This window comes from Platalea leucorodia (assembly GCF_965183815.1).
Source record: "Platalea leucorodia genome assembly, chromosome: 7".
Taxonomy (NCBI): Eukaryota; Metazoa; Chordata; class Aves; order Pelecaniformes; family Threskiornithidae; genus Platalea; species Platalea leucorodia.
The window spans coordinates 41571665-41597075 of NC_138829.1; the positions used below are offsets into that span (position 1 = coordinate 41571665).

At 41.2% G+C, this 25411-nt stretch overlaps 1 protein-coding gene across 7 annotated transcripts in view; it reads left to right on the forward strand.

The window, feature by feature from the left end:
* Positions 1–24427, forward strand: part of PSEN1 (presenilin 1) — a 41858-nt gene extending 17431 nt beyond the window's left edge. For 3 of the 7 annotated variants that reach the window (XM_082318033.1, XM_082318032.1, XM_082318034.1), the window contains 8 exons: positions 2094–2192; positions 3483–3569; positions 4418–4591; positions 6758–6876; positions 7173–7604; positions 10598–10708; positions 11804–12041; positions 19442–24425. In XM_082318033.1, the coding sequence (XP_082174159.1) occupies positions 2094–2192; positions 3483–3569; positions 4418–4591; positions 6758–6876; positions 7173–7328 (635 nt within the window). In that variant the 3' untranslated portion in view covers positions 7329–7604; positions 10598–10708; positions 11804–12041; positions 19442–24425. Of the gene's footprint in view, positions 1–2093; positions 2193–3482; positions 3570–4417; positions 4592–6757; positions 6877–7172; positions 7605–10597; positions 10709–11803; positions 12042–19441 lie in introns of all 7 variants that reach the window. The other 4 variants (XM_082318031.1, XM_082318037.1, XM_082318035.1 and 1 more) reach the window with 4 other exon arrangements.
* Positions 24428–25411: the final 984 nt, after the last annotated feature.

Here is a 25411-nt window from a genome sequence, read left to right on the forward strand (position 1 = left end):
GAGCTTTTGGCTTCTCATTTTCCCCAAGAATCCTTCGAAACTATCCTATGTTCAGAATTTAGGAGCTTGTTGTTTGGGTACAGTCCCATACAGGTATAGATCTGCCCAACCTACAAATTGCTCATATTTGTGGACATAGAAACAACTCCCTGATCCATGCCTAATAACATAATGAGGAAGCAAGGAAGGATTAAAGGCAGTTTTCGTTGCTCAAAGTCATTTTACATTTAGAAGGATATAGTTGTGAGATCTGTTTCCTTGATTTTTTTTTTTAAATAAAAAGAAAATTCATTTGAATTATTGCATATTACAGTTTTTCAGAATGATGACTGAGAGATACCTAGATGTAGTTTTTTCATAAAGCTTTAGAGGGCACTGGACACTTTTGGTAAGAAGATCACTCTATATCCCAAATACAGATTTAGTTCTCAGGCGAGACTAAAATCCAGTTACTTAGACATAATTAAAACATTACAGCAAAGTGTATGCATGAAGGTGTGCTCCTAACTTGAATTTTTTTGGAAGCATGTAAGTGTGATGAATGTGTACTCTGAAGGTCACTGATAATTATAAAGACTGAGAATCTGTCCAGTTGTAGAAGTGCAGGGGTTAATAAGATTTTATTAGCTCTGGTAGGTCAGTGTACTCCTTAGGGGTCCTCTTCCTTCAGAGGGAGGAATAATGTCCCTCATGTGTATGCTTATGGATCATGAGGCACGTTAAGAAAACCTTCCCATCCCCCCCTCCTCACTTCCACCCTTCATATGACTGGAACAAATCTGACTATTCCAAGCATTCAGCCTTCATTCAGTGATTGCAAAACAAAATTACTCTTCAGATCATATTCCAAGACAGTAATGTGGTTGTTTTGAGTAAAGGGGAGGTAAGTTTCAAAGCCTGTGACCCCACGCTAAGAATTCTTTACTTGAGCAGGACCGGCAGTCGTGCTGGGGCAGTTAGTTCAGGTGCAGAAGGCCTGCTCTGTGCAACGTACAGCTCCTGACAAGTAAGCTGTTCCTTTCGGTGTCAGATTTTGTTTCAAATGAATGTAAAGACATATCATAGAATCATAGAACCGTTAAGGTTGGAAAAGACCCTTAAGATCATAGAGTCCAACCGTTAACCTATCACTGCCAAGTCCACCACTAAACCATGTCCTCGAAGAGTGAGTGGACAACTGCAAAAGGTAGTAGCAAGGTTAATATGTAAATGTTTACAGCTTTCAGTCCAAATATGCAAGACAAGGGAAAAGCAGCTGAGGTTGCTTGTGGAGTTGCAAATAACATTAACAAACCATCAACATTCAGGTGAGAAAGCAAATGGAGCATCTGATAGATTGTTTTTTCTTAATGCTGTGCTTTGATCTGTATGAGTAACTTGTACAGTCATCCTATTTTGTAAATGATTGCTTTTCAGTTATTTTTTACTTGTTCACCCAGTTTCATATACTGTCCCATGAACAAGAATTGAGGGAAGCGATAAAAAGCTGCTGTTGTTGTCTTATGCTAAATATGCTTTGAACACCTCTCAAATCTATGCAAACACAGCATTTTTCTGCAATGCTTAATAAACCTGTTTTTTTTTCCTCTTCACATGCACATTCACTTTTTTTTCCTCTTTAAGAAGTGGGAAATAAATTGGCAGTCATGTGTACTTCACAGAAGTTATGTAAGCCTCACTTACCTGTTGTCTTAAAATTTGTTTTAGCATTAACCTTGGGTTAAGAAAAGCTTTGATAATAGAAAGCAAGCTTGGGTATTTCCAAGATGTTAGTTGAATAGTAGCTTTTGTGAATTATTTGCTTTCAACTTGCAAGTCAACATACAGACACGGATACATTTGCAGTTGCATAATATCTTAAGTGAGGAACACACATTTTTTAAATTTGTATACATATTACAGTAATATGTAAAATAGGTTGTATAACTGAGAAAATTAAAAAGTATTCCTGTAGGATACTGACTTGTGGCCAATGATGCTCTCAGAAGTCTATGTTCATGGTAGCATTTTATCTTATTACCAGTCGCTGCAAGTGTTCTAGAAAAAACTTCTTATGCCTGCAGTGATGTAAGATGTGTTCACTCTTCTTTCAGATTTGGTTGCTGTCCTGTGTCCTAAAGGTCCTCTTCGTATGCTAGTTGAAACAGCTCAAGAGAGAAATGAAACTCTCTTCCCAGCGCTTATTTACTCCTGTAAGTACATTTCATTAAATACTTTAAACTTACAGTCACCCACTCAGCTGAAGTGATTTTTCTCATTTTTCTGTGTTTTAACATGATGCTTGTCAGCTGGAATTCTTAGTCTGTTCGCTTGGGCCTCAGTTTTCCTTTCACTGTTGACTCAAAAATGTAGAACATCTTCTGGCCAAGATCTTTCAAGATAAAAACCAGCATGTTTTGCTACAAAATACAAACAGGAAAAATGGTAATATACCTTGTTTTGGCCAAAAAAGTATGTCATTGGACTGTGAATTAAGCCTATTCAAAGGGAGCATTTGTTTCAGAAAATATTTATCAGCTTTCAGTGCTTAAATAACCTGTGTGTTACTGGAAGGGAAGGGAGAAATTGCCAGGAAGAAGTTAGTTTGCAGAACTATTTTCTCCAGGGCTTGTCTTTTTTGATACATTGTTTCTCCCTGCAGTTGCAAAAATAACCTGCTGAATGCAAATTGCTGTTATCACCTGTGTATCAATTAGTACATAATTCCACTGTTTCTGAAGTTCCGTGTTGCTAGTCGTAATCATATGGACAAACAGTGAAACAGGTTAATCACAAATCATTATGCTACTGGTGCTCCACAAAGGCCTGCATTTGGAAGCAGGAATCGTGTTGTAGACGGACTGGCTGCTTCAGGGACAAGTTTACAGGGGAGAAAGGGGAGGCGTTTCTTTTATCTGTCACTCTTGCTGTGTTTTGCTGATACTACTCATAGCTGCCTGTTTTTTTGTTTTGTCAGAGGAGAGGTTAGCACTGAGAAACCACAAACTTGCATTAAAATACACCATTTAAATGTGACAACATTTCATTACCACCAGATTGGAGAATTCTTTGTGATGGTGGGGGCAGAGAACAATTAACTTTGATGCAGATACTGCCTCTGAATTGATGTACCTCAGTACCAGTCTTAATAGACCTTTTTGCTTGCAGATAAAAGAACTGATTAATGGAAAAAAGTAAAGAAATCCTTAATTCCGATTTTCAGAGTGGGCCTCATATATAGAAGTAATTTCTCTGGCAACAGCTGTTGCCATTTTTTTCAGCATCTAGTTGAAATAAAACTTCTATTCGCCACATTCTTTAAGTGCGTGTTGTAGCTGGTACTGGCTGTGTTCCAGATATTACTGTGCTTTAATAAGAGTAAAGTTGCCTGTTGCAAAAGATAGTTGTATCAAAAAAAGAAAAAAAAAAGGATTGATGTCAGCACTATCTCAGAATTGCATACATCTGAAGGTATGATTAGCTATGCTTTTTTTTTTTAATAGCAACAATGATATGGCTAGTGAACATGGCTGAGGAAGATCCAGAAGCCCAACGGAAAGCTTCCAAAAACTCCACTTATGATAAACAAGGTGAATATTTCTTTGAAAAGCCTTTATAGTTGTCCTTTTAGCGGAATACATCTTTATGGATACTTCGGTTTTTAGCTTTTTAAGTGTCCTGGTTGCTGTAGAAGAACGAAAGCATGGAGACCTTATTAGGAATGGTGAATCTGTCAAGACTTAAACAATTGCTTACTTATTATGCAGTTAATGTTCTCGCATTCATTTTTCTGGCGTCCAAGATGTTGGTGATGAAATGACTCTCAATAGACAGCTATTGACTGAGCTCAATTGCTTGTCAAATTGCGATGATACAGTATAATGCTAGCTCATTTATGTTTCTATTAAACAGAAATGTGTCTAGCCCTCTTGGCTATGTAGCTAGTGTCTAAAAACATGTGGGTGGGGGTGTTTACATGTATTATTAAAGCAGAGGAGAGTTTCTGAATTTAACATGAAGGGGTGTGTGTATGTAACTTGCAATAAAGTTTTCTATTTCACTGGAAAATTAAGCTGTCAATGTTGACTAAAGAAGCTAATGTAATATTAGATGAAAGATTATTCCTTAAACTGTAATCTTTAAATTAGATCACCACAGAACTTCCACTCTGTTATGTCGAAGTACTCCTGAATACTAGGACTTGAGTGCAGCATGCAGATGCTGTGACTGCGGAGTGCACATTGACTCCTGATTGTTTAAATATTAAAATCCTAAGTGAGAATGTCTTGTAATGGTGTGTGCCAATGTTAGATGTTACTAAATATTACGCAATACTTCTTTTTCCCCTCATTTTTCTATGATCTTACATGTGGAGAGATTGTCATGTTTTAGAAGGTACATTTTTGAAGGAGATCTTAAATGCCTTTCTTCCTTTGAGCTCCAGCAAACCAGACTCAGAATGAAGATGCTGAAGCAGATGATGGCGGCTTTAGTCAGGAATGGCAGCAACAAAGGGACAATAGAATAGGACCTATTGAATCAACACCTGAATCACGTGCTGCTGTTCAGGCTCTACCCAGTAACTCTCAAACAAGTGAAGACCCTGAAGAACGTGAGTATGGAGTACTGTGTCTGAAAGACTTAGTAAATCTGAAGCTAGTTAGTCAGTCTTAGTCATCCTGACTGCACAGATGTAGTATGCTGTGAGCTAATAGCAAGCTGAAGAGCTGCTCTTGCTCATGATCAATACTGACATGCCTCATAGAAATAGATGGAGTTGTTTTTTTGGTAGCTTTTGGTTTTGCTGCAGGACTGAGTAATATTGGCCAAACTGATCTTCAGTTTGATACACAGACTCAAAACTTAAATAGCACAAGCTGCTTTCAGACCATTATACAGTCAGTTGCATTAGTTTCTGTCTTTTTCACACAATGTTCTGCTGTGTATCACCTCTTTTGGATTTTAGGCCCTGTAAATGCAGTCATTAACGTTTTTTTTGCCTCAAGATTAAACTACTGTAATCCACTCTGTAGAAAGCAATGTTTAAAACCTAATTGGAGACTGAAATGAATGCAGAATGCCATGGGCTTGCTTGTTTTTCTCCAGCATCTTGCTGAGGTGCAGTATCTTTGGAGAGCATATGACATCAATACTCAGGTATCTGTTTTAACAGACTCGTGATTTCCAGTTGGAGTTTAAGCTGTTATTAGATTTGCAAAGCTCTAAATAAATTAGGGTCTGCCTGTCTAATAAACTGCTCTCCCCATGTGATGCTGCCATATTTAGCAGGTGCAACTGCTTCCTCTGATTCTCAGGTGCTCCTCTGTTTAAGAATACAGAGATTTCTACTTTAAGAACAATTTTAGAATTTACTTTATCTCAAAAATTCCAAATTCAGAGTGTGTTGCAAATCCATTTTCATTTCTAGAGCTTAGAAAAATAACATTAAGATGCAAAAATTTTAGGAATTGGGCTATTTTAGTTAGTTAACTGGTTAATTAAAACTCTTGTCTGGCCAGACTAATAATTTTCTCCTTCCTGTATTCCTACAGTGAATAGTAATGACAGATGTGCAGTGATCCAGTCAGACTTGTCAGCCAGCATTAGCTGACTAGAAGTTTGGAGTGGTTTATTAGAAATTTAGAGGGTTCACTTGTATGGAAAGAGTTATCTAGCAGTTGCCTTTGCTTACTGTTCTGTCACGCTGAAACCAAGCATCCAAGTTTTGTTTCAGCAGTTAAAGGGTGTTTTAGTGCTTAAGAGCTTTGCATGACTGCACTGTTCTAGACCATATATTGAAGCCCTGCTGACAGAGAGTAGGGTTGCCTTCCATCTTTTTTCTTTTCCCCCTTTTTTTTTTCTTTTTTTTGTCTTTTTTCTTTTTTCTTTTTTTCCCCCAATGATCAACCAGGCATACACCTCTGTTTTGATGCTCTTAGAACTCTAAAGTGAGTTTTGGGCTGGACTGTAATCAGGTGACAAAGTAAATGATAGGCCAAATGAAAACAGCTGGTGACCTGATGTTGGCCTCTCTGTCTTAGTATCTTGGACTAAAACCTCAGAAAGTGAACTGGCATTCAGGAAATCTTCATTATTTTGTTTGCAGAAATAATTGAGTATTGTGCTCCCAGAGTTGTTGCTAAGGTGTTAATTACTATTTAAAAGAATAAGACATTAACTCATGAGTTTTCCTAAACCTCACATCTTGGACTAAATACGTTGGGTTTTTTGCCTCTGTGATATGCTCTGTAATTATGCACAAGTGCTTTTTAGAACTACCTTAGTAAGAATTCTGTAGGAAAATTGGGAGGGCAGTGGAATATTTTGCTGGTTATAGGTTTCTAACTGGCAAATAAAACATCATCTGCAAGGGACTTGTTTGTTTTCCCCCTCCCTCAGCCAGCTTAAAGGAATTGTATTTCAATATTCTGTTGAATATGACTTGAAAAAGAAAAATGGACACCTTCCCAACAAATATAATTACAAATACCTGAGTTTGTATATATTGCATTTGTCTGTACAGGAGACTAGGAATATAGAAAAATTCTAATTATAGGATGAATTAATTGAGTGGTGTAACATTCCTAAGCCATCTTGTTTCACGAGAGTTTTTCTTTATTACTTGATTCCGAGTGGTACTAGTTTTGAAAATAAAATGTTCTTATTAGCAAGTCTTGTTGATACTTAATGTAAATCTGTATTATTCTCTGACAATTACTGATATGTAATATTAGTAGACTGACTGATACTTAATGCTGCCATATATTCACTTTTGCAGGAGGAGTAAAGCTAGGTTTAGGAGACTTCATTTTCTACAGTGTTCTTGTTGGCAAAGCCTCTGCAACAGCAAGCGGGGACTGGAATACAACTTTAGCGTGTTTTGTAGCCATATTAATTGTGAGTATAATATATTGTTACAATGAGGGTGGTTTCTGTTGTTCATTGGGAACAAAGTCATAACTGCTACATTTTTTTCTTTGAAATTCATTTATTTGGTGGCCAGACTGAAAACTGATGAGGGCTTTAGCTGTGATCTTCATTGGCTGTACATCTGTCATGTAAGCCTTTAGTTTAGGAAGGCATGAACTGTGTCTTGTATTTCTGTGGGATTCATGTTTATATATATAAATCTTTTGCTTGTCAGAGTTCCCTAATTTCTCCCTTTGTGTTTTGTTTTGTTTTCTTCCCCTCAGGGTCTGTGCCTTACACTTCTGCTTCTTGCCATCTTTAAGAAGGCCTTACCAGCTCTTCCAATCTCCATAACTTTTGGGCTAGTTTTTTACTTTGCTACAGATAACTTGGTGCAACCCTTTATGGACCAGCTAGCGTTCCATCAGTTTTATATCTAGCACACTCGATGCTGGTATTCTATGGATATTTGTAGCAAATCTGGGAGGAGGAAAAATGTTTTTCCCTCAGTTCTCAAGTGAGACTGAAGTTTAATACTCAAGATTCCAAGCCTGAATCATTACAAGTTCCTCCGATGGTGTTTTGTTTTTTTTTTCCTGAGACAACTGCTGCACTGGGCACCATATGAATTTTCCTGTGTGAAAGTGGCTTCTTCCTGATGGCTGGTCTAAACCGGGTGCTATTATATCAGAGGTAATCTGATATACATATCTCTGGTAAGGACCACTTGTGTGAAAACTGCTAATGCTTCCACCAGCAATGTGATCTCTTACCACAGGTTGATTATTTTCACAGCATTAAGGGTGCTCAGGACTTCCTTGATGTTAACAGAGGAAGCTGACAAATCCCATGGAACTTGTCCCTGTAACCGCTTGAAGAGAGAGAACCCAATTCAGATTTCTTCAGCAGTGATTTTTTGACAGTGGAGTCTTGACTCTGCTTTGTGTAATGAGAAAGGACTTTGTAGCAATTCGACAAAGGGAGAAAGTACTATCACTCTAAGAGTGCTCCACCACTTCATAGCCTCTGTGCCTGAGTGTGCTTGGTTTAGTAAATTTAAAAGTTCCCCCCCCCCCCCCCCCCCGGAACTAGAGCCTCTTCTCAGTTTTAATACTTTGTATCCTCAAGCATGGAGTGCACCTTCTGTACACCTGCTCCAGTTTATGTAGCTACTTAGACTTGGACTGAATTATTTGGCATTAGTGGATCATAAGGTCCTAATTTGGATCTTAGATTCTAAAAGGCTAATAAACTACATTAAAAAGCATTTTCAGGACTTACTGTTTGTGCTCTTGCAAATCGTTTTGCTAGAACACCATTTCAAACCCTGTGTTTGAGAATAGTCACTAACAGCACAGACGGCATTGTTGGTATATGCTCCTTCTATTGAAATTCTTATGAAATAAGTAGACATTTGCAGCAATCCCAGATGGAGTTTAGCTTGGCAGATCTAGAGGCCAAAGTGCTGTTAGTAGCACTTGTAACGCATCATTGAAATTTTTCCTCTTCAAAAATGTGGTTTACAGTTCTGTTGACCTGAAGTATTGATCACTCAACCATCTAACACCTCAGGTTGGGCAGGGATTTTTTTTTCATGCAGTATCTTTATTGGTGGGGATACTTAAGTTAGGTGACACATTACTTAATGTTACCAAGGAGCAAAATCTGTGGCTCTTTTCACTTTAATTACCTCTCCCGTGAGGAACTGAAGACTGGAGAAATGAAAGACAACTCAAAATCACAGAAAAGAAGATACGGGATTTTGAACTTACAAGGAAAAGAATCGATTCAAACCTTAAAACTGCTAAACTCTTATTTTCTTCTTCATTTGAAAGAACTTGTTTATGAATAATTGCTTGGAAATGAGACTTGTGTGAGATGAAGTTTTTGCTGTAGGCTCTTACTCTGTACAAGTCTTTTTTTTTTTTTTTTTTTTCTGAGGGAAGCGTAGGGAGTGGATACTATTGACGGGCATTCCATTTTACTTGCATCTTGATACTGGAGTCCTTGCCAAGTAGAACAACTGTCAAAATCCTGATGCAAGCTCCTTTTACCTTTTTTCTCGAGCTTTGTTTCAGTGCCTGTAGATTCAAAGGACTGAGACATCATAGATGCTGCCCAACCATTGCCCAAATAAGGGAAGAAAGGCTGTGATGTATAAATCTGCTTTAAAACCAAGAAAGGCTTGCTTTGATTGTCCTTGGAAACGTCTGTGTCTCTTCCAGTATGACTTGCTAACTGTAGCATTAGCATTTACATTTTCATAAAATATATTGTCTTGTCTCCTCTAAAGTACTTTTATTCATCTCATTTGTGTGCTGATTCGTCGTGGATAGCATTAGTAAACTAACCATATCAAAATTGCTTACACTGACTTTTCAAGTCAAACTTGCTTGTGTTTTCTACCTTAAATCACTGTTCCATATTTTGCTGCAATGAAGCCTGACTTAAAACAGGTTGGTGGTTTTTTGTTTTGTTTTTTTACAAGACTTTGAGTTGTTTTTATACTATTGTAACTTGTCCCTTTCCTGAGCATTGTATCTAAGAAAATTCCCTTGTGTGTTTTATCGGGCATCCTAACTATTGTTTCATTGTATAGAACAGGTTTGCTAAGAGTTGGCATCACTAGCATCTGTTTGCATATCTGAGCTGACTTTCAGTTAGGAGTTGTTACTTAAATGCAGCAGTCCTCTTTATTGTTTGTTTTTTTGGCTTGAATATGCACCATGGGAGCACTAGGTCCATTAAGAGTTGCTTTAGAATCTATAGAAATGCGCAAAAGCCTTTCCATGTACTTGAATGGGTGTTAGATGTACAACCCAAGGAAGAGCTCAGAATCTTCAAACACTAAATTGCCGGTCTTCCGCTCCCCAGAGCTGCTTCTACTATCCTGAAGTTTTAACTTCTGAGCTAGTGTGGAGACTATAAAATCTATATTTACAGAAACTGTTGAAGTTTATGTATTTGAATCTCAAAGTAAATTCAGAAGGGAAATTGCTTTTCAAGCCCAGGCCAATATATGTTAAAGTACACTGCTTATTACCAAGTCTTACATGCACCTTCAAAAACCAGATGAAATTTTCCAGGTTTGCCCTCTTATGCCAAGTTATGGTAGTTTATGCTCCAAATGAGATCTTGCAACTGAAGATCATCTCAGTACTTGGGTCCATAAGGTTCAGTTGAGAATAGTTTTTGTTTGCATTTGTGTTGTTAATACATAAATGTGAAGGTTGTGTCACTTTTCTTTCCTTTGTCTTAGAACACCAATCTAATTTGAGATCATGCACCGTTTCAGCTTGGTTAGCTTGGTATAACTGAAAGACTTCTTATATGTAGTCTGCATTTTTGAGAGAGTTTTTGTTATTATTAAATTAGTATGTTAATGACAGCACATTAGACTGTAGCTCTGAAAGAACTATTGTGTAACCCTTGTAGCTAGATTCATCTCTTTTGTGCCCAAGCAGACTGACTGGTAACTGTTGTGTGACTGTTTCAGTATTCATACTTTGAAACTGAATCATGATAGCTTTCTCTCCCCTTTCAGCTTACATCAATGATTAGTCTCCTTCTGTGGCTAAGCTTCAAAGAAATAAATGAGAAAACATAATACCAAGTTACAGATTTGCCTAAAAACCAGCCACTTTATTTCTCTCTCTCTTTTTTTTTTTTTTTTTTTTTTTTTCTTCTTCTGTTGGGGGATTTAATCCAGAGCAAAAAAGAGAGATTCTGGAAGCTGGTCTTAGAGCAAAGGTGTACCATGCTGTCATATCTATGTATGGCTATTATGGTGGCACTCAAATTCAGATGTCATCTGTGTGAGGTGAGTCTCCAAGGTACGCGTGTGATACTGCAACACATTCAGAATAGTTCTGACTGGGCAGATGATGACTTCTTTGAGCCAAATAATCAAGGGCTGTGCTCCACTAAAAATGACTAATCTCCTCAATGTACAAAGCAGACCCTGACTATTTCAGGCATAGGAGACTGGTGCTTCTTGGATATATAGATATATATCTGTACCTATAGAGATGTAGATATATATTATTTGTACTCTGGGCCTGTAGATGACAACTGTTCTGCCATTAGTGCAGTCCAGAATTAAATATGCAGAAGTACATTTTGGGTGGATGGTACTGTATGATGGAACTTGTCAAAATGCTTTATTTTAAAAAAAAAAAATTACTTTTGGCAATGATGCTGTTGAAACGAGTTTAATAGACTGTGGAACATGTCTGCACTGTGATGGCATCTCAGTGGTAACTTGGTCATTGGGAAAGCTGAAACATGAACTAGGATGGAATTCTTTTACACTCAAAGCATTTGCTGTTTTCTTTTTTACAAACACTGGTTTGTACATAATCTGAATTGAATGTGAATGTTTTTTAAACACCTTTCCAGTTCTTGATAAGATATGTTTTTGATAGATTATTGCAAATTTTACTGTATTTGTCTAATTATTAAAATAAAAGTTGCATGGATCCTGACTTTTCTTGCCTTTACTATATTGTTTTAAAGCCACCACTTAAAGCTGTTGGAGGCCTAAACACTGTAGCTATTTTTATTCAACATATAATGAGTAAGATTCCTGTTTCAAGACACTTAAGTAGCTGCTTTATTTCTCAGCAGAAGAGCTTCAAACTGATTTCTATAGACGTACTTACTTCTAAAAGCTACTTTTTGTGTTCATTTAAAGAGTTGGTCAAACCCTGTTGCAAAAGCACCCATAAGGTATAATTAAGGCATGAAAAAATGGTATGAGATTATACTGAAACACCCCCTGGCACAATGAAGATCAGTGTTACCCAGATAAATACACAGGGTGCTCAGAAAGAAAACACTTCACGAACAGTAGTGTGTATTGTTATTTTGGTGTTGATTTCATACCAATACGATTGAAAAAGAGCTTTTCCCACAGCATTTTTTTTTGTTCTTTTGGAGAAGCATTCACCGCAAAGTTCAACTTTGTCTGAGTTGGCTGACTGCTATTGAAGATGTTTCTTTGGGGGATTGCCTTGTCTCTGCATGGAAGGCCTGCATGGAAGACCTAAAGAAAGGTCCATCCCGAGAAGCAGAAAGTCAAGCACAGGTGGTAGGAGGCCTGCATGGATGAGCCAGGAGCTCCTGACTGACCCCAAACAGGAAGTGCAGAAGAGGTAGAAGCAGGGGCAGATGACCCAAAAGAAGCGTACAGTTGCTTTCTGATCTTGCAGGGATAGGGTTAAGAAAGCTGAGGGCCCTCTGGAGTTGAATCTGGCAAGGGATGAGAAGGGCAAGAAGAAAGGATTCTACAACTATATAACAGCAAGAGGAAGACTAGGGAAAAAAGGTGTCCTCCCCTGCTGAACGGGGCAGGGGAACTTGTGACAAATGACATGGAGAGGTCTGAGGTACTTGTTGCCTTCCTTGCCTCAGTCTTTATTGTAAGACTGGCCTTAAGGAATCCCATACCCCTGAGACCAGAGAGAAAGTCTGGAACAAGGTAGACTTAACCTTGGTTAAGTGGAAGAGGCCAGGTTAGGGAGCACGTAAACAAACTGGATGTACTTAAGTCTGTGAGGCCTGACAGGTTGCACCTCTGAGTGCTGAGGGAGCTGGCTGATGTCATTGTGAGGCCACTCTCAGTTGTCTTTGCGTGGTCATGGCAGCTGGGAGAGGTTCCTGAAGACTGGAAGAGAGCAAATTTCTCTCCTTTCCTGCTCTTCTTGAGAATAGAAGAATGTGGGAGCTGCAGGCCAGTCAGCCTCACCTCAGTCCCTGGGAAGCTGACACTGAAAATCATCCTGGAAGGCTCTTCCAAATGCATGAGGGACAAGAGGGTGATTGGGAGTAGTTAGCCTGGATTTACAAAGGGGAAATCATGCTTGACCAACCTCATTGCCTTCTACAATGAGGTGACTGGCTTGCTGGATGAGGGGAGAGCAGTTGATGTTGTTTACTTCGACTTTTGTAAAGCTTTTCACACCATCTCCCATATCATCATAGACAAGCAGACAAAGTATGGGTTAGATAAGTGGATAGTGAGAAGGACTGAAAACTGGCACAATGCTTGGGCCCACAGGGTTGTGATCAGCAGCACAAAGTCCAATTGGAGGCAAGTCACTAGTGGTGTACCACAGGGCTCAATACTGGGGTCAATACTGTTCAACTTCCTCATTAATGATCTGGATGATGGAATGGAGTGCACCCTCAGCAGGTTTGCAGATGATAGAAAAATGGAAGGAGTGGCTGATAGACCAGATGACTGTGCAGCCATTTAGAGGAACCTCAACAGGCTGGACAACTGGGCAGAAAGGAATCTCATTAAGTTTAAAAAGGGGAAACGCAAAGCCGTGCATCTGGGGAGGAGTAACCCCGGTATGTGCTGGGGTCTGACCAGCTGGAAGGCAGCTCTTCAGAGAAGGACCTCAGGGTCCTGGTGGACAGCAAGCTGACCACGAGCCAGCAGTGCGCCCTCACAGCAAAGGAGGTCAGCAGCATCCTGGGCTGCATCAGGAGGAGAGTTGCCAGCAGGTTAAGGGAGGTGATCCTCCCTCTCTGCTCCGCACTGGTGAGGCCACATCTGAAGTGCTGTCTCTTAATTCTGGGCTCCCCAGTACAAGGAAAATGGGACTTGCTGGAGCGAGTTCAGTGCAGGGCTACAAAACTGTACCAGAATATATGGATTTCTTAATTCTGATCTAGTTCTGAGGTGTGATATGATGAAACGTTTCAGGAATAGAAATAGTTTTTGGAACTAGGAGCTAAAACCTGTTCTACAAGCGAGACTTGGGACTTAATTTGGTTTCCATCTTAGTACTATTTTATCTTACTGAGGTTAAATACTGAACTTGGAGATATGATTCTAATATGCTAATTTAATTACCCATTTGTTTTCTTACTTCATTCTGGTTTCAATGTAATCTCTTGGGGATAGGTAGATAAGTTTCTTTTATTGACAGCATCAGCTCTCATGGAGAATTTGGCTTGGTCTGTAGCAGTCACTGCTAGGTATTTTTAAATTACTGAGAAATCTCGATTAAAGGTATGTTTAAGGCCAAATTCTGGTCTGCAAATGTCAGGAATTTGTGAAGTCTATAGAGAAAAGAACCAGCCTGCATTGACAGGAGCTAACAGAACTGGGGTTTGGATAAGGAAACAATCAATTGCTTCCCGGGTTTTACAACCCGAATTTGGTTCTGTTCTTTTTAAAGCCCGATTTGCTGCAAGAAGGTGATTTCAGCTTGGCATCAAGAGACGCTGATGGGTAGTACCAGTGTAATTGGATTAGATTTGCTTTTTCTTTGTTTTGAAATGTGCTTTTAATCTAAACTGACTGGAGTAATGAATAGACTTCTGCGTTCATATTAATTTTCTGATTTCAGTAGTTTTAGATAAGGATTACCCGCTTTGATCTGGGTAGTGCTGCTGTCAGAATTAAGCGTTGTACTTCTTACTGGTTTTGTTGTACAAGACAGCATGAACGTACTTGGAGAATGCCTCAGAGCGCAGCTGGATGTTCATCAAATGTAGTAGCTTCATGTTCAATTGAATCAGTTGTTTATTTAGCCATTCTCAACAATAAAGTACTAATTACTGATACAATAGCACACTCAAATGAAGAATGTCCTGCTACCATCTAGTTCTTGGCAGACTTACGCCCTGGGCACAAACGTAACTTATACTCTTTGGTGATGAACTGTGTGACAAATTCTACTTCCAGTTGTTACTTATGAGGAACGAATTAATTCAGACTTCGATGCAACAGAATACCCGCGGGTGTCAAGGGGGAGATTTGGAAGACGGGAAATGGCTGGTGTCTGGCAGCACAGAGCAGCCAGAGGGCTGGTTAGTGCCCAGCGTGCCCCGTTTCAGCAAGGGGGCCGATTGCTGTCTGGGGGCGAGAAACAAACGCTGCCTTGGAGCAGAAGTGAGAGCGCAGTGCCTGTCCTGGCGTCTGCAGCCAGCTCCCAGCAATAATCACTTCTAGAACTGTAATCACAGCCACATGGCAGCACTGTGCCTTTTTTACTGCTTTCTATTCTTAGTGCTCGTAACAAGGGATTAAAGAGCATGATAAAAATATACGCTGAAAAAAAGTAGACTGTTATAAAATATGATTTCCTTTTGAAGGGCTGTATTTAGTACATGATGAATCCTGTAGGGGAGGCATGTATGCATTTCCAGTCACTGCTAAGGTTTCAAAACTATTTTAAGAACAGCAGAACCTGGCTGTTGTCATAGTAGCAATAAACCTTTTAATCCCGCTTCCTGTGGAGGTGAAGCTGTTGTGTACTTAATCTGCTTAAAGATTGTCAAGGCTGTTTATGTGACAGGGAACTAGGGGTACAGCACCAAGAAGATGCTACTTGTTGCCCCCACAAAGTTTAGTGCTTTTTGTCTGCTTTGATAGTGTTTGACTAGGATTTGCTGAGAGACAGATTTTATGACAAGCTAGTAGGAGAACAGTCACCTGGGAAGCTGGCCTTCATTTATACCAGAGTTTTGGCATTGACAACTTGTTGTCGTGGTTAAATGAAACTGTTTCTAGGTAGTTCTGGGCAAGAGCTTGCCACTACCATGGATCTCCCGTAGTTTAAAAGCATCCTTTTTGAGGAAGTCCTTCCATCCTCAGTGCTTCCATTCGTTAGAGTCTCTGAGCCTTCCCAAACAGACTGCTATAAAGTCTATAGTCCCTGAAAAGTTAACGCAATTAAAAATGCTTTGAAGTATTTGGATAATGCAGGGTGACTTATTCCTAAATGTACAATAGGTAGTCAAGAGAAATCCGCAGAAAATGGATAGGTTCTTCAACTGTTTTTTGGAGATCAGTTTAGCTAAGTAGGGAGAATTTTAAATGCCATGTCAAGGTAATCATTATAACAGAATTTGGCTTCCTGAACCAAAAATGACATGAACATTTATTCATGTGTATCTAGAACTAAAAGAGACCTTCCTCCTCACCAGATCAGATTTCTCAGTAATTACTGACATCTGTGCCACTGCCAATTTGTTTGGTGTAGTCTGGTTACAGTACCGGATTACATAACCGTACGTCCTGCAAATAAGCAAAACGCATCTTTTCTTTGAACCGGTATTTCGACCCATATGTACTGAATAATAGCAACAGTTTGGGGATTTTTATTTGTTTATTTTCCTGAAGTCTGCGTGTTCTGGCTGGATGGACACTCAGTCTTTAGGACAAATCACACGACAGAGTAAATGAAAGAATGTTTCCAAGGTTAGTTATTTATTTGCAAGTTTAAAAAAAATATATATTTGATTTCCCCTCTATAAAGCTTTGATCATGGGTAATGGGTTTTTTTTGCTCCTTCCCCTCCTTTCCAGCAGCCTTTAGTTCAACATGACATGGAAAGATTTGTTAAACAAACCATTGACTATTATTCCTGTCCCTCTGTCTGTGGATGAGTTCCTGGTATTAAAGGGGAGCTGGCCAGTTACTGCAAAAATTCTGCAGCACTCTCTTGACTGAAATGCCATAGCAGTTTTGAATAACTAAGTACCCCTTTAGTGACTTTTGTTTGATGCCTGGTGCTACCACTAAACCTTTTCATCAGATCTAATTACACCTCAGGGTGCCTTGCTCACTGGGTGACCCAGACCATCATTTGAGTCCTGTGCATTTGATCTGCCCTTGCAGGCTTTGGAGGTGCTGGCTGACCCCCATCCGCACTGAGGGATGGGGGAAGGAGGTTTCTTCCTTTTCACAGTGTTGGCTTCAGGCACTGTGGGGAGGGAGCAGTGAACACCCCCGAGATGGGGCACAGGCCAAGGACCCCACTGTGGGGATGAAATCCCCTCAGCCCGCCGAGGTGTCCCGTATAGGGTCCTTACCAGAAGACTGGTTAGGTGGGATGGAGGATGTCTTCCCAGCAGAACTGTTTGTGTTGCTGTTTGGAGGGGCTTTGGAAACTTTCCAATTTGACACTCTGAACAAAACAAAGTTCTTATTTTAAAACAGCTTCTGTTTTGAAACATTCTTAACATTTAAAGATAGTAATTCAGATTTTTCACTATTTTGTTTAATCTGAAGGTTTCAACACTTTGCCCCACTTTGGAAGGTTTTTCACCACAAATCCTCCGTAATTTTATGGCATAAGACAACTGTTTCTTTCCTCTTCTTAGATGGTAAAAATGCTAGTAGAGGGGTTTTATTCAGGTTTTTTTGTATTTTTTAGCAAGAAATCAACCCAGTTTGGGGATAACTCTGTTAAAGGTATAAATTTTTATTTGCTGAGCTGTATTATAGTAAATTAATTCTTAAATGTTTTGATCTGACTGGTGAGTAGATGGAGGCCGAATGGAAAAAAAGTACCTCTATATTCATTAATACCTCTGTAGACACTTACAATATTGAGGCATATTATTTTAATTTTTGTCAAGGATTTTGATCTTAATTTTAGGTGGGTATCCTTTCGCTGCAGTATTTTAGATAAAAACCTGTACATCATGTAGTTTTACGTCCAGCTCAAGTTCTGCCAAATTGCCTAAGTTACGATTAATACTTAGAATAGTAGCTAAAATTAAATTTAATGTTTTAATAAGAAAGCAGATTTGATCAATAGTCTCTTAAGCTCTGCAGGGTGAGATCATCATTATGTCAATGTTTTATACAGTGCTGAGTATTTTGACACACATAGTAATGGTGTTTTTCTTTTATTAGAAACAAATTGAACAGCTGGGTACAAACATCTCCCACTCTCTGTTACAGGAATGGTCAGTGCCTCCAGGTGCTGCTTGATCTTCAGTGGTTTTTTTTTTTCCCAAATGGTTTTACTATAATTATAGAGATGAGAGCTCTTTATGCTTAATCTTGTAATGAGTTTGTTTGTGTAATGTATTTACCCAAGTGGACTTCCTAGACGGTGAAGCACAGAGCTTGCGCAGGCTGCGCTGGCTGCTAGACATGCTGCTGGGGATAAACCTGGGATAAGTGAAAAGGCTTCGTGAGAACAGTGTGGAAAGCTCTAACTCTATTACTAGAGTTAGTGTCACACTGAATGTTTTAAAAAATAGTGTTAAAATAGTGACCATTGCTAGCTGGGGATGATAACCTTAAAGTAGCTGCTGTGAGACGGTAAAGTGCTGCCTCGCACTGCAGTTCTCTGAATGTTGCATTGGGTATTGGTGTCTGTGGCTGATAACACTAGAAATAGATATAGCATTGTAAACGTGTGCCTGAGAAGATGAGGTGTGTGTTTTGTAGCTTTACTTCTTATTCCCCAGGGTTTATACTGAGTGGTTTGCTTTGACAACCTGAGCAGTTATTTAGAAGCCATTCTTGTTGGGGTTTGCAGTTTTTTCTTCCCATTTAAAAATCTAGGCTGGTGAATTGTCCCCCTTGTGTTGCTGAGAAAAGCCCCGAGAAAGTGAGATAGCTTACTGATTCATTCCACAAATGTTCCCAGGACCGCTTTGAAATAAGCTAGAAACTGGAATGCCTGTGGTCTGCTTTCAAAGGGGTACTTAAAGGGTATGATTTTTGCGTCTCCTCCTCAGACTCACAGAGGTAGGCACATGATAGGAAACCTGCGTTTCTGGCTTGTGTGTGTCTCTCGGTGAGAGGAGCAGTTGATTCTCTTTGGCTCGGAGACCTGTGAAGAAGATATGTCTCACAAGAACCATCCTCAGCTTGGCAGCCTCATACTGTCATTTGCTTCTAGTGCTAAAACCAGCATAGTTGAGTATGGTATTGCAGTCAGGTGTGGTAGCTGCCAGTTGTAATGGGAAAGCACCAGAAGTTTCACTTCCACCTGTGCCACTTTCTACAATTTTCCTGCCATCCACAAAACCAGGAGTGGGTGTTCCCAGGGTTTGCTCCCCTGTTTTGTCCTCAATTAGCTCTGCCTTTCCTGCTTTCATGTATCTCAAATCCACGTGCATGAGGGAAAGGTGGAACAGAGGAAGAACACACAGGAGGGGGCTAATAGATTTAGCAATGATGTCTCTCAGTGTAGTGTGTAGTGTAGTGAGAGGTTTAACACCAAGTTTTCCTGATTTAACATGGGTATGAAATGACCATTTGGCTGAGTGCATAGAAATCACTGGTGTTTTCAAAATGACGATTGCACAGTCAGGCCCTTAATGATTACAGAACCATTCCTCCCGCTGAGCTTTCTTCCCTAGGATGTGCAGAGGACCAGGGCATGACTGCAAAATAGTCTGAGAAATATCTTGTCATGCAGTTTTCAATCCTTCTTCCTAAAACCGGTTCCTAGAGTCTGCATGTTTTGAAATCGGCATCTTCTCTGGACACTTGTCTAAGTTTCAAACTTTTTTTGGCCCCTTTATAACAGGATGTCCAAACGAAACACTACATTTCACCTCCAGTGGGGTGGAGGGAGGGAGGGAGAAGCTGAAGGTACTTCATCCCCCCGTGGTGCAATGCGTCTATGTAATACAGCCTAGCAGTGCTTTATGATTTTCCCCTGCTATGTTGTGTCACAAATTTCTGTCTAACATGCTATTTCCCCAACACTCCTAACACTGCTGTTTGCTGTGTGTTCTTGTGGTTTGAATTGCTTTTCTCAGGTATGCTGTTCTGCATTTTTCCCAGATGAATTCACTCTTGTTGGTGTTTGCCTCTGCCTCCGCTTCTTCTGCAACAGCAGAGTCCAGCATTGAATAAAGGTAACAAACTACAGTTCACGTTAAAGTCTCATTGCTGTATTTCTCTAGCTCTAGTGATGTTTGCATCATTCTTCCACTGCAATTTTCATGAGCATGTTTTTAATTCCTGCTTCTTACTTCATCAAAGAATATTTTGAATCAAGCCAACCCTAGTAATGGTTGCCATCTTTCTTTGTTAGAAACTCCTCTCACGCTACTCCGTTTTCATTTTACATTGTTATTTCAGTAGTGTCTCTTACCCAGTTTCTGTTGCCAAGATTCTGTCTGTATCCAAGGCAACTTAAATAATTTTGAGAGTAAGATAGTGAGAGGTGATGTATCAATTACTAATATCCCAGTGAATGACCTCTGTGGCACTCCCTTTATGCATCATTGTAATTCTGCTCGATTTAAAATGTTTGGGTGCCGTGCGTACAGTTGTGGAGACAGGGAAGATTCCTCACTAATGAAGACCTGCTGTTTTGTAATGCTGCAACGTGTTCCAGCCTATTCCAGTGCCATGTGCATCACGTGGGATCTGGGCTGCCAGCCAGTGCAAATGTTTCTTCAAGGACTTTAGGACATATTCTAATTATGTTTAGATTCTCCCACTCTCTTTTCATCTGAAGGATGTCACTCTCTCTGCTCATTTCAAAGTGCGGTGCAAAGCGCTCCATCTGCCAGCATGTGAGGGCCCACTGGTGCACTTGCGTGAGAGGCAGTAGGATGGCTGGCTTTGTGAGTGACTCTTTAACCTCCAGCTGTGAGAAGTCCCAGGCCTTTGAACACTGTCAGAGCTTGGCCAGTGTCCAGCAGTGTTTTCATCCAGTGCTGGAGGAGATGTAAAATTCCCTGGAAGAAAGAGCTTCATTTCTCTGAGCCTAGCAGGGGAAAAGGGAGAATGAGTTGCGGGATGAAGCATCTGAAACTCTCCATAGATGAAAAAAAGCAATGTTTTGTGGAGGAAAATGGAGGAAAAATGTATTAGTGGGAGCTATGCATGTGAATACATCTATTCTCTCTCAACCTGGTATTGAATGTGTGTGATGGAACTACAGGATCTTATCTAGGTGTCTTTTTTAAGGGAACTGGAATTGCAAAACAGCGTGCAAGAATAAAGGCCATTACGCAACACTATGCACTGGAACATAATTCTGTGAGGTGAATACAGTGAGGACAGATCCCTGTCGGTATGTGATATATGGCAAATGAGACTGTGCATTTCTGTGGGTGTGTGGAACAGGCTGAGGGCTTTTGAAAAGGTGCAGACTCAGCCTGGAGGAAATGTTCCTGACGTGGGGAGGAAGGAGAGAGACACTCTTTTCTGTCCTGACTTCGCAAGTTATCCGAGGCTAGCCTGTATTCTTGTCTCTGCTGTGGTCTATGCCCTCTGACCAGATAATCAGTGCTAAATTGCATGGGTTCTTTCCTGGAGAGCCACATGCAATAACACCTTCTTTTCAGCCAAATTAATTTCTCAGGGGTGATTATTGTTTCATCAGATCCCTGGCTAATTAATGATTCTTATTGTCTAGGCAAGTGCATTAATTAACTGGATACATAAGAAAGTCTGGGTCAAACTTCAGAAAGTCGGCTAGACTCTCTCAATCCCTTGTGGCGGCTGGGATCATCCAGCTGCCTGGTGTGACCTGAGTAATCAGTGTACTGTCAGACTGGCATGTCTCAGTCCTGATTCTCACAGGTTCATGGTAGCGTTCAGCAGCAGTTCGAGACTCTGTTGTGGGTGGCATGTGTGTCCAGGAAGAAGTTTTTGTCTAACTTCTGGGGCCAATGTTACTGATAAAGCAGAAGTGACTTCAGGAGGGGAATGGGACCAGGGTTTAAAATCTCTAGCCTGCATTTCTCTGACAGAACACAAGCCACCTTCAAGTGGTACATGGCCCAGTAACTGTGGTTGCCACTGATGGTTATAACCATTGTGAACTCCTTCAACAGAAGATGGGGTACAGACTGTTGTGGAGTCAGTTGTTGGATAGAACTTCTCCTGAAAAAAAAAAGGAAGAGATGTTCCTTCCATCTTGCCCAAACATAAGATTAGGAGAGAGGAAGAGAAACTGAGGCTAATTCTCCTCTTTGCCTATGGTTGACTTACATTGCTGTAAGCTTGATTACCTCAATATATGTAAGCTGAAAGTGAGGCTGTGCTCTTGGGACTGGGTGCGCAAGACTAGGCGTCTGGCTTGAAGAGGTTTCTTTGTACTTTAATGGGCACTGCAAGGGGTTCCCAAGAGAATTCTTCGGATGAAAGCTGTTTTTCTCTGGGCAGGCTGCATAGATTCTCATTATTGCTCTGGCTTTTGCTGCACAGCACATATGTTACTGCGGAGTTGTCAGCCCTTCAGTAGATTTCTACAGCGCAATAAAAATAAGTAGATTAACCAAGCAAAGAAGATTAGAGACACTTTGGGGAAGGAAAGGGAAGGGAGGAGGATGAGCAGGAGGGAGTATAAAAAGAGACCATAAGACTGTGAGTGCCAGGCTTCCTGGTGCATGTTACACAGGGTGGCTTTCTTTGTCCCTTTTGGGTTTGGGTTAGGCAGACTGAATAGAGCTGATCCTGACGCCATGTCCAAAGAGAAACTGGAGTCACTGGTCAAGAACATGGAGATCATGCTCTCTGAGGTAGAGCAGCTGAAGATCCACTGCACCAAGCAGACGGAAGAGGTGAACCAGGTGGTACAGGAGCTGCGCCGGGAGAACAGGGAGCTGACAGAGAAGTATGAACACATCTGTCAGGACCTGAAGGAGGCCAAGGAGGCCATTGCCCAGCTGCAGGACACCAAGTTTGCCTTTGAGGCAAAGGAGCGACAAGCACAGAAGCTCAACCGGCAGCTGTGAAGCGGCAGGAAAGAAAAGCAAGAGATTTCTTAACCTGATCTAAGAGTAAACGGAAACCTTCAACTGCTGCAACCGAAAATCCCTGGATCAGTATTTTAAAGCAACCCTTTCCCTTCCTCCTCAGACTAAACCTGTGTGCTGGAAAAAAAGGTCTCTTTGTGGAGGCAAGATCTCAGGCGCAGCTGGAATTCTGCCCCAGAAGGCTCCTTTGTTAATGACTAAATACCTCATTATGCTGGGAGGGAAATCTCATTCCAGAAACCCTGTCAGAGATCTGAGCCATAGGCATACAGCAACGGCTGCCAGGATCTGGGCACCTTCTCATGCCCTGGGGGGGCTGCACAAGGACAGAGCCCGGGAAAAGAACTGTCTCTGCCTTGAGCCGCTGGAGAGAGCTGTGCCACGAGAGTCTGCCGAGATGGAGAGAAGGACCACCGTCTTGACAGCCCCTGTTGCTCTGTTTCGTTCCTCTGTTTCGTTCCTCTGTTGCACAGCGAGGCTGTGATGCTGTCCTTAGTAGGGTGTCAGCTTCCTTGCTGCCTGACGCTGGAAGACATCAGCAAGAGCTTACGTCGTGCCTCATGCTTCCAAGTACTTGCTATCAAGGGCATGTTGGTCCAGAGGATCTTTTAATGCTATTACAGTCGGTGTTGTCCTCTTCCAATTCCAAAGTGAAGCATAAGAACTGGAAAGGTTTCTGTCTCGATTTCCATTTCAATAGCATTAAATCCTAATGACTCCATGTTTAGTATGCTAGAGTTAAACCTCTGCTGAATGTAACACTTTTTTAACCGGAGAGCTATGTTTTGGCACTGGATTTACTTTTCTTAAGCAGAAGTAATGTGTATAAATGGACCAGGAATTAGGAGGGATAAAAGTATGTGGGGCGTGGGGCTGAGAATTGCTTGTCAGAGGTTTTGCTTTCAAGTCTTCTCTCTTCTCCTGTCTCTCCTAAGCAGCATTTGGGGTAGTCAGTGCCAAGCCCAGCTAAGAGCAGGTGACTTTTGACTCCACAGTGAATAGCGGTAGATCTCTGGAGGGAGTGTGGAGAGAGTGCTGAGAGAAAAATCCTGAATGTTTAAATGGAGAAAAAGCCTGAATGTTTAAACGGAGAATAGCTGGAGTAGTTCCAGGAGGATCTTTCTTCATGTTGGCTGTGATGTAGCCAGCTTCCTTCTCCCCTCCCAAGCCTTGCTGTGTTGTTATCTCTGCCCGGCAAGCTTCCCCTTCCCCGTGAGGGCTGACGTTTGGGAGAAGCAGGGAAGCTGTTTCCGTCCCTGATGGGCTCGGGGTCTCTGTGGCACCAGGAGCCCAGGCACACTGTGTGGGGATGGAGGGGACTAACCACATGGAGAGCGGGGAGTCAGCCCAGGGGGAAAGGGAAACCTGGCTGCTTTGGTTTCCCCACAGAGGTTCAGGCAGGGGCAGAACAGTTCAGCAAGACCTTCTCTTAGGACTCAGTCCAGCACTGGTGAAAATAATTGTAGTTTTGTCATTGATTATAAAAATACTGAGATCAGGCCTAGAATTAGCTAGTTATAGTTCCTTCTCTGCCCTCCCCTCTGCCACACCAGTCTAGGCCTGATCCAAAGCCTCTGGAAATTAAAATCTTCCCATTAATTTGACTGAGCTCTGGACCAGACCTTCTGAGCACGGGGCTGATGTTTGCGTGGCAAACAAAGCACTGGGACATCCATGGGGAACAGCTTTTTCTGTGAATCGCTCTAAGTGGGAGCTGTGACATGTTTTGTTAAATTTGTGTGATCTAGATTTTTATTTTTTGCTATTTTGGGTAGAGCAGATTGGAATAGCTAGAAAACATTTGGGAGATCAGAGACTGTCCTTTATGTTTTAAAATGTAATCTGAATGCTAATGACCAGCCTTGACCCTTTGCTCCTTGCTCACCAGTGACAGCTTGGGGAGCACAAAAATCAACATTAATCACTATACTTGTTTGTATAAAAACTAAATATTTTCTCTTGAAATTAATTCTCTAGCTCAAATCTGCTTACCACCTGTGATTTCTTCTACTTTTTATATATCATTAAAATGTAAAACCAACAATAAAAGAAAAACAAACAGCTGAGTGAGTGTCTGTTGTGGATAAGGCACGTACATTTAATGCATGTACATGTTATTTTTTGAGTGTGTGTGTTTATGATTGCCAAATATAATTATTCCTGTTTCAATCCTGTGCAGCAAGGAATGGACTAATTGAGACCCTCCAGATCTCTCTGTGTTCCCAGGTTAATCTCTCTAAATGAGATTCTCTGTGTGGCTGCCAAGTTCACCCTACGCAATATTTAAATCCATGATGCAGAAAAAGAAAATGGGATTGCAGTGTCCTTATGATCAGTTTCTTAATAATTAGCAGGATTGAAAGTGTCTAATTTTAAGGAAAGCTGTGAGAATGATTTCATGTAAATATCCTAAGATTTGGGGTGGGGCATTTGAAAAACTGGATGCGTTATCCAGTGCTAATGTACTGGGTTTGCATGGCAAGGTTTTGGCAGTGGGGGGCTACAGGGGCGGCTTCTGTGAGAAGCTGCTAGAAGCATCCCCTATGTCTGACAGAGCCAGCGCCAGCCGGCCCCAAGACGGACCCACCACTGGCCAAGGCCGAGCCCATCAGTGATGGTGGTAGCACCTCTGGGATAACATATTTAAGAAGGGGGAAAAAAAACCTGTGCAACTGCAGCCAGAGAGAGGAGGCAGAATATGCGAGAGGAACAGCCCTGCAGACACCCAGGTCAGTGAAGAAGGAGGGGGAGGAGGTGCTCCAGGCGCCGGAGCAGAGATTCCCCTGCAGCCTGTGGTGAAGACCGTGATGAGGCAGGCTGTGCCCCTGCAGCCCATGGATGTTAATGGCGGAGCAGATACCCACCTGCAGCCCGTGGAGGACCCCACGCTGGAGCAGGGGGATGCGCCTGAAGGAGGTTGTGACCCTGTGAAGAGCCCATGCTGGAGCAGGCTCCTGGCAGGACCTGTGGACCCATGGAGACAGAGGAGCCCACGCTGGAGCAGGTTTGCTGGCAGGACTTGTGACCCCATGGGGGA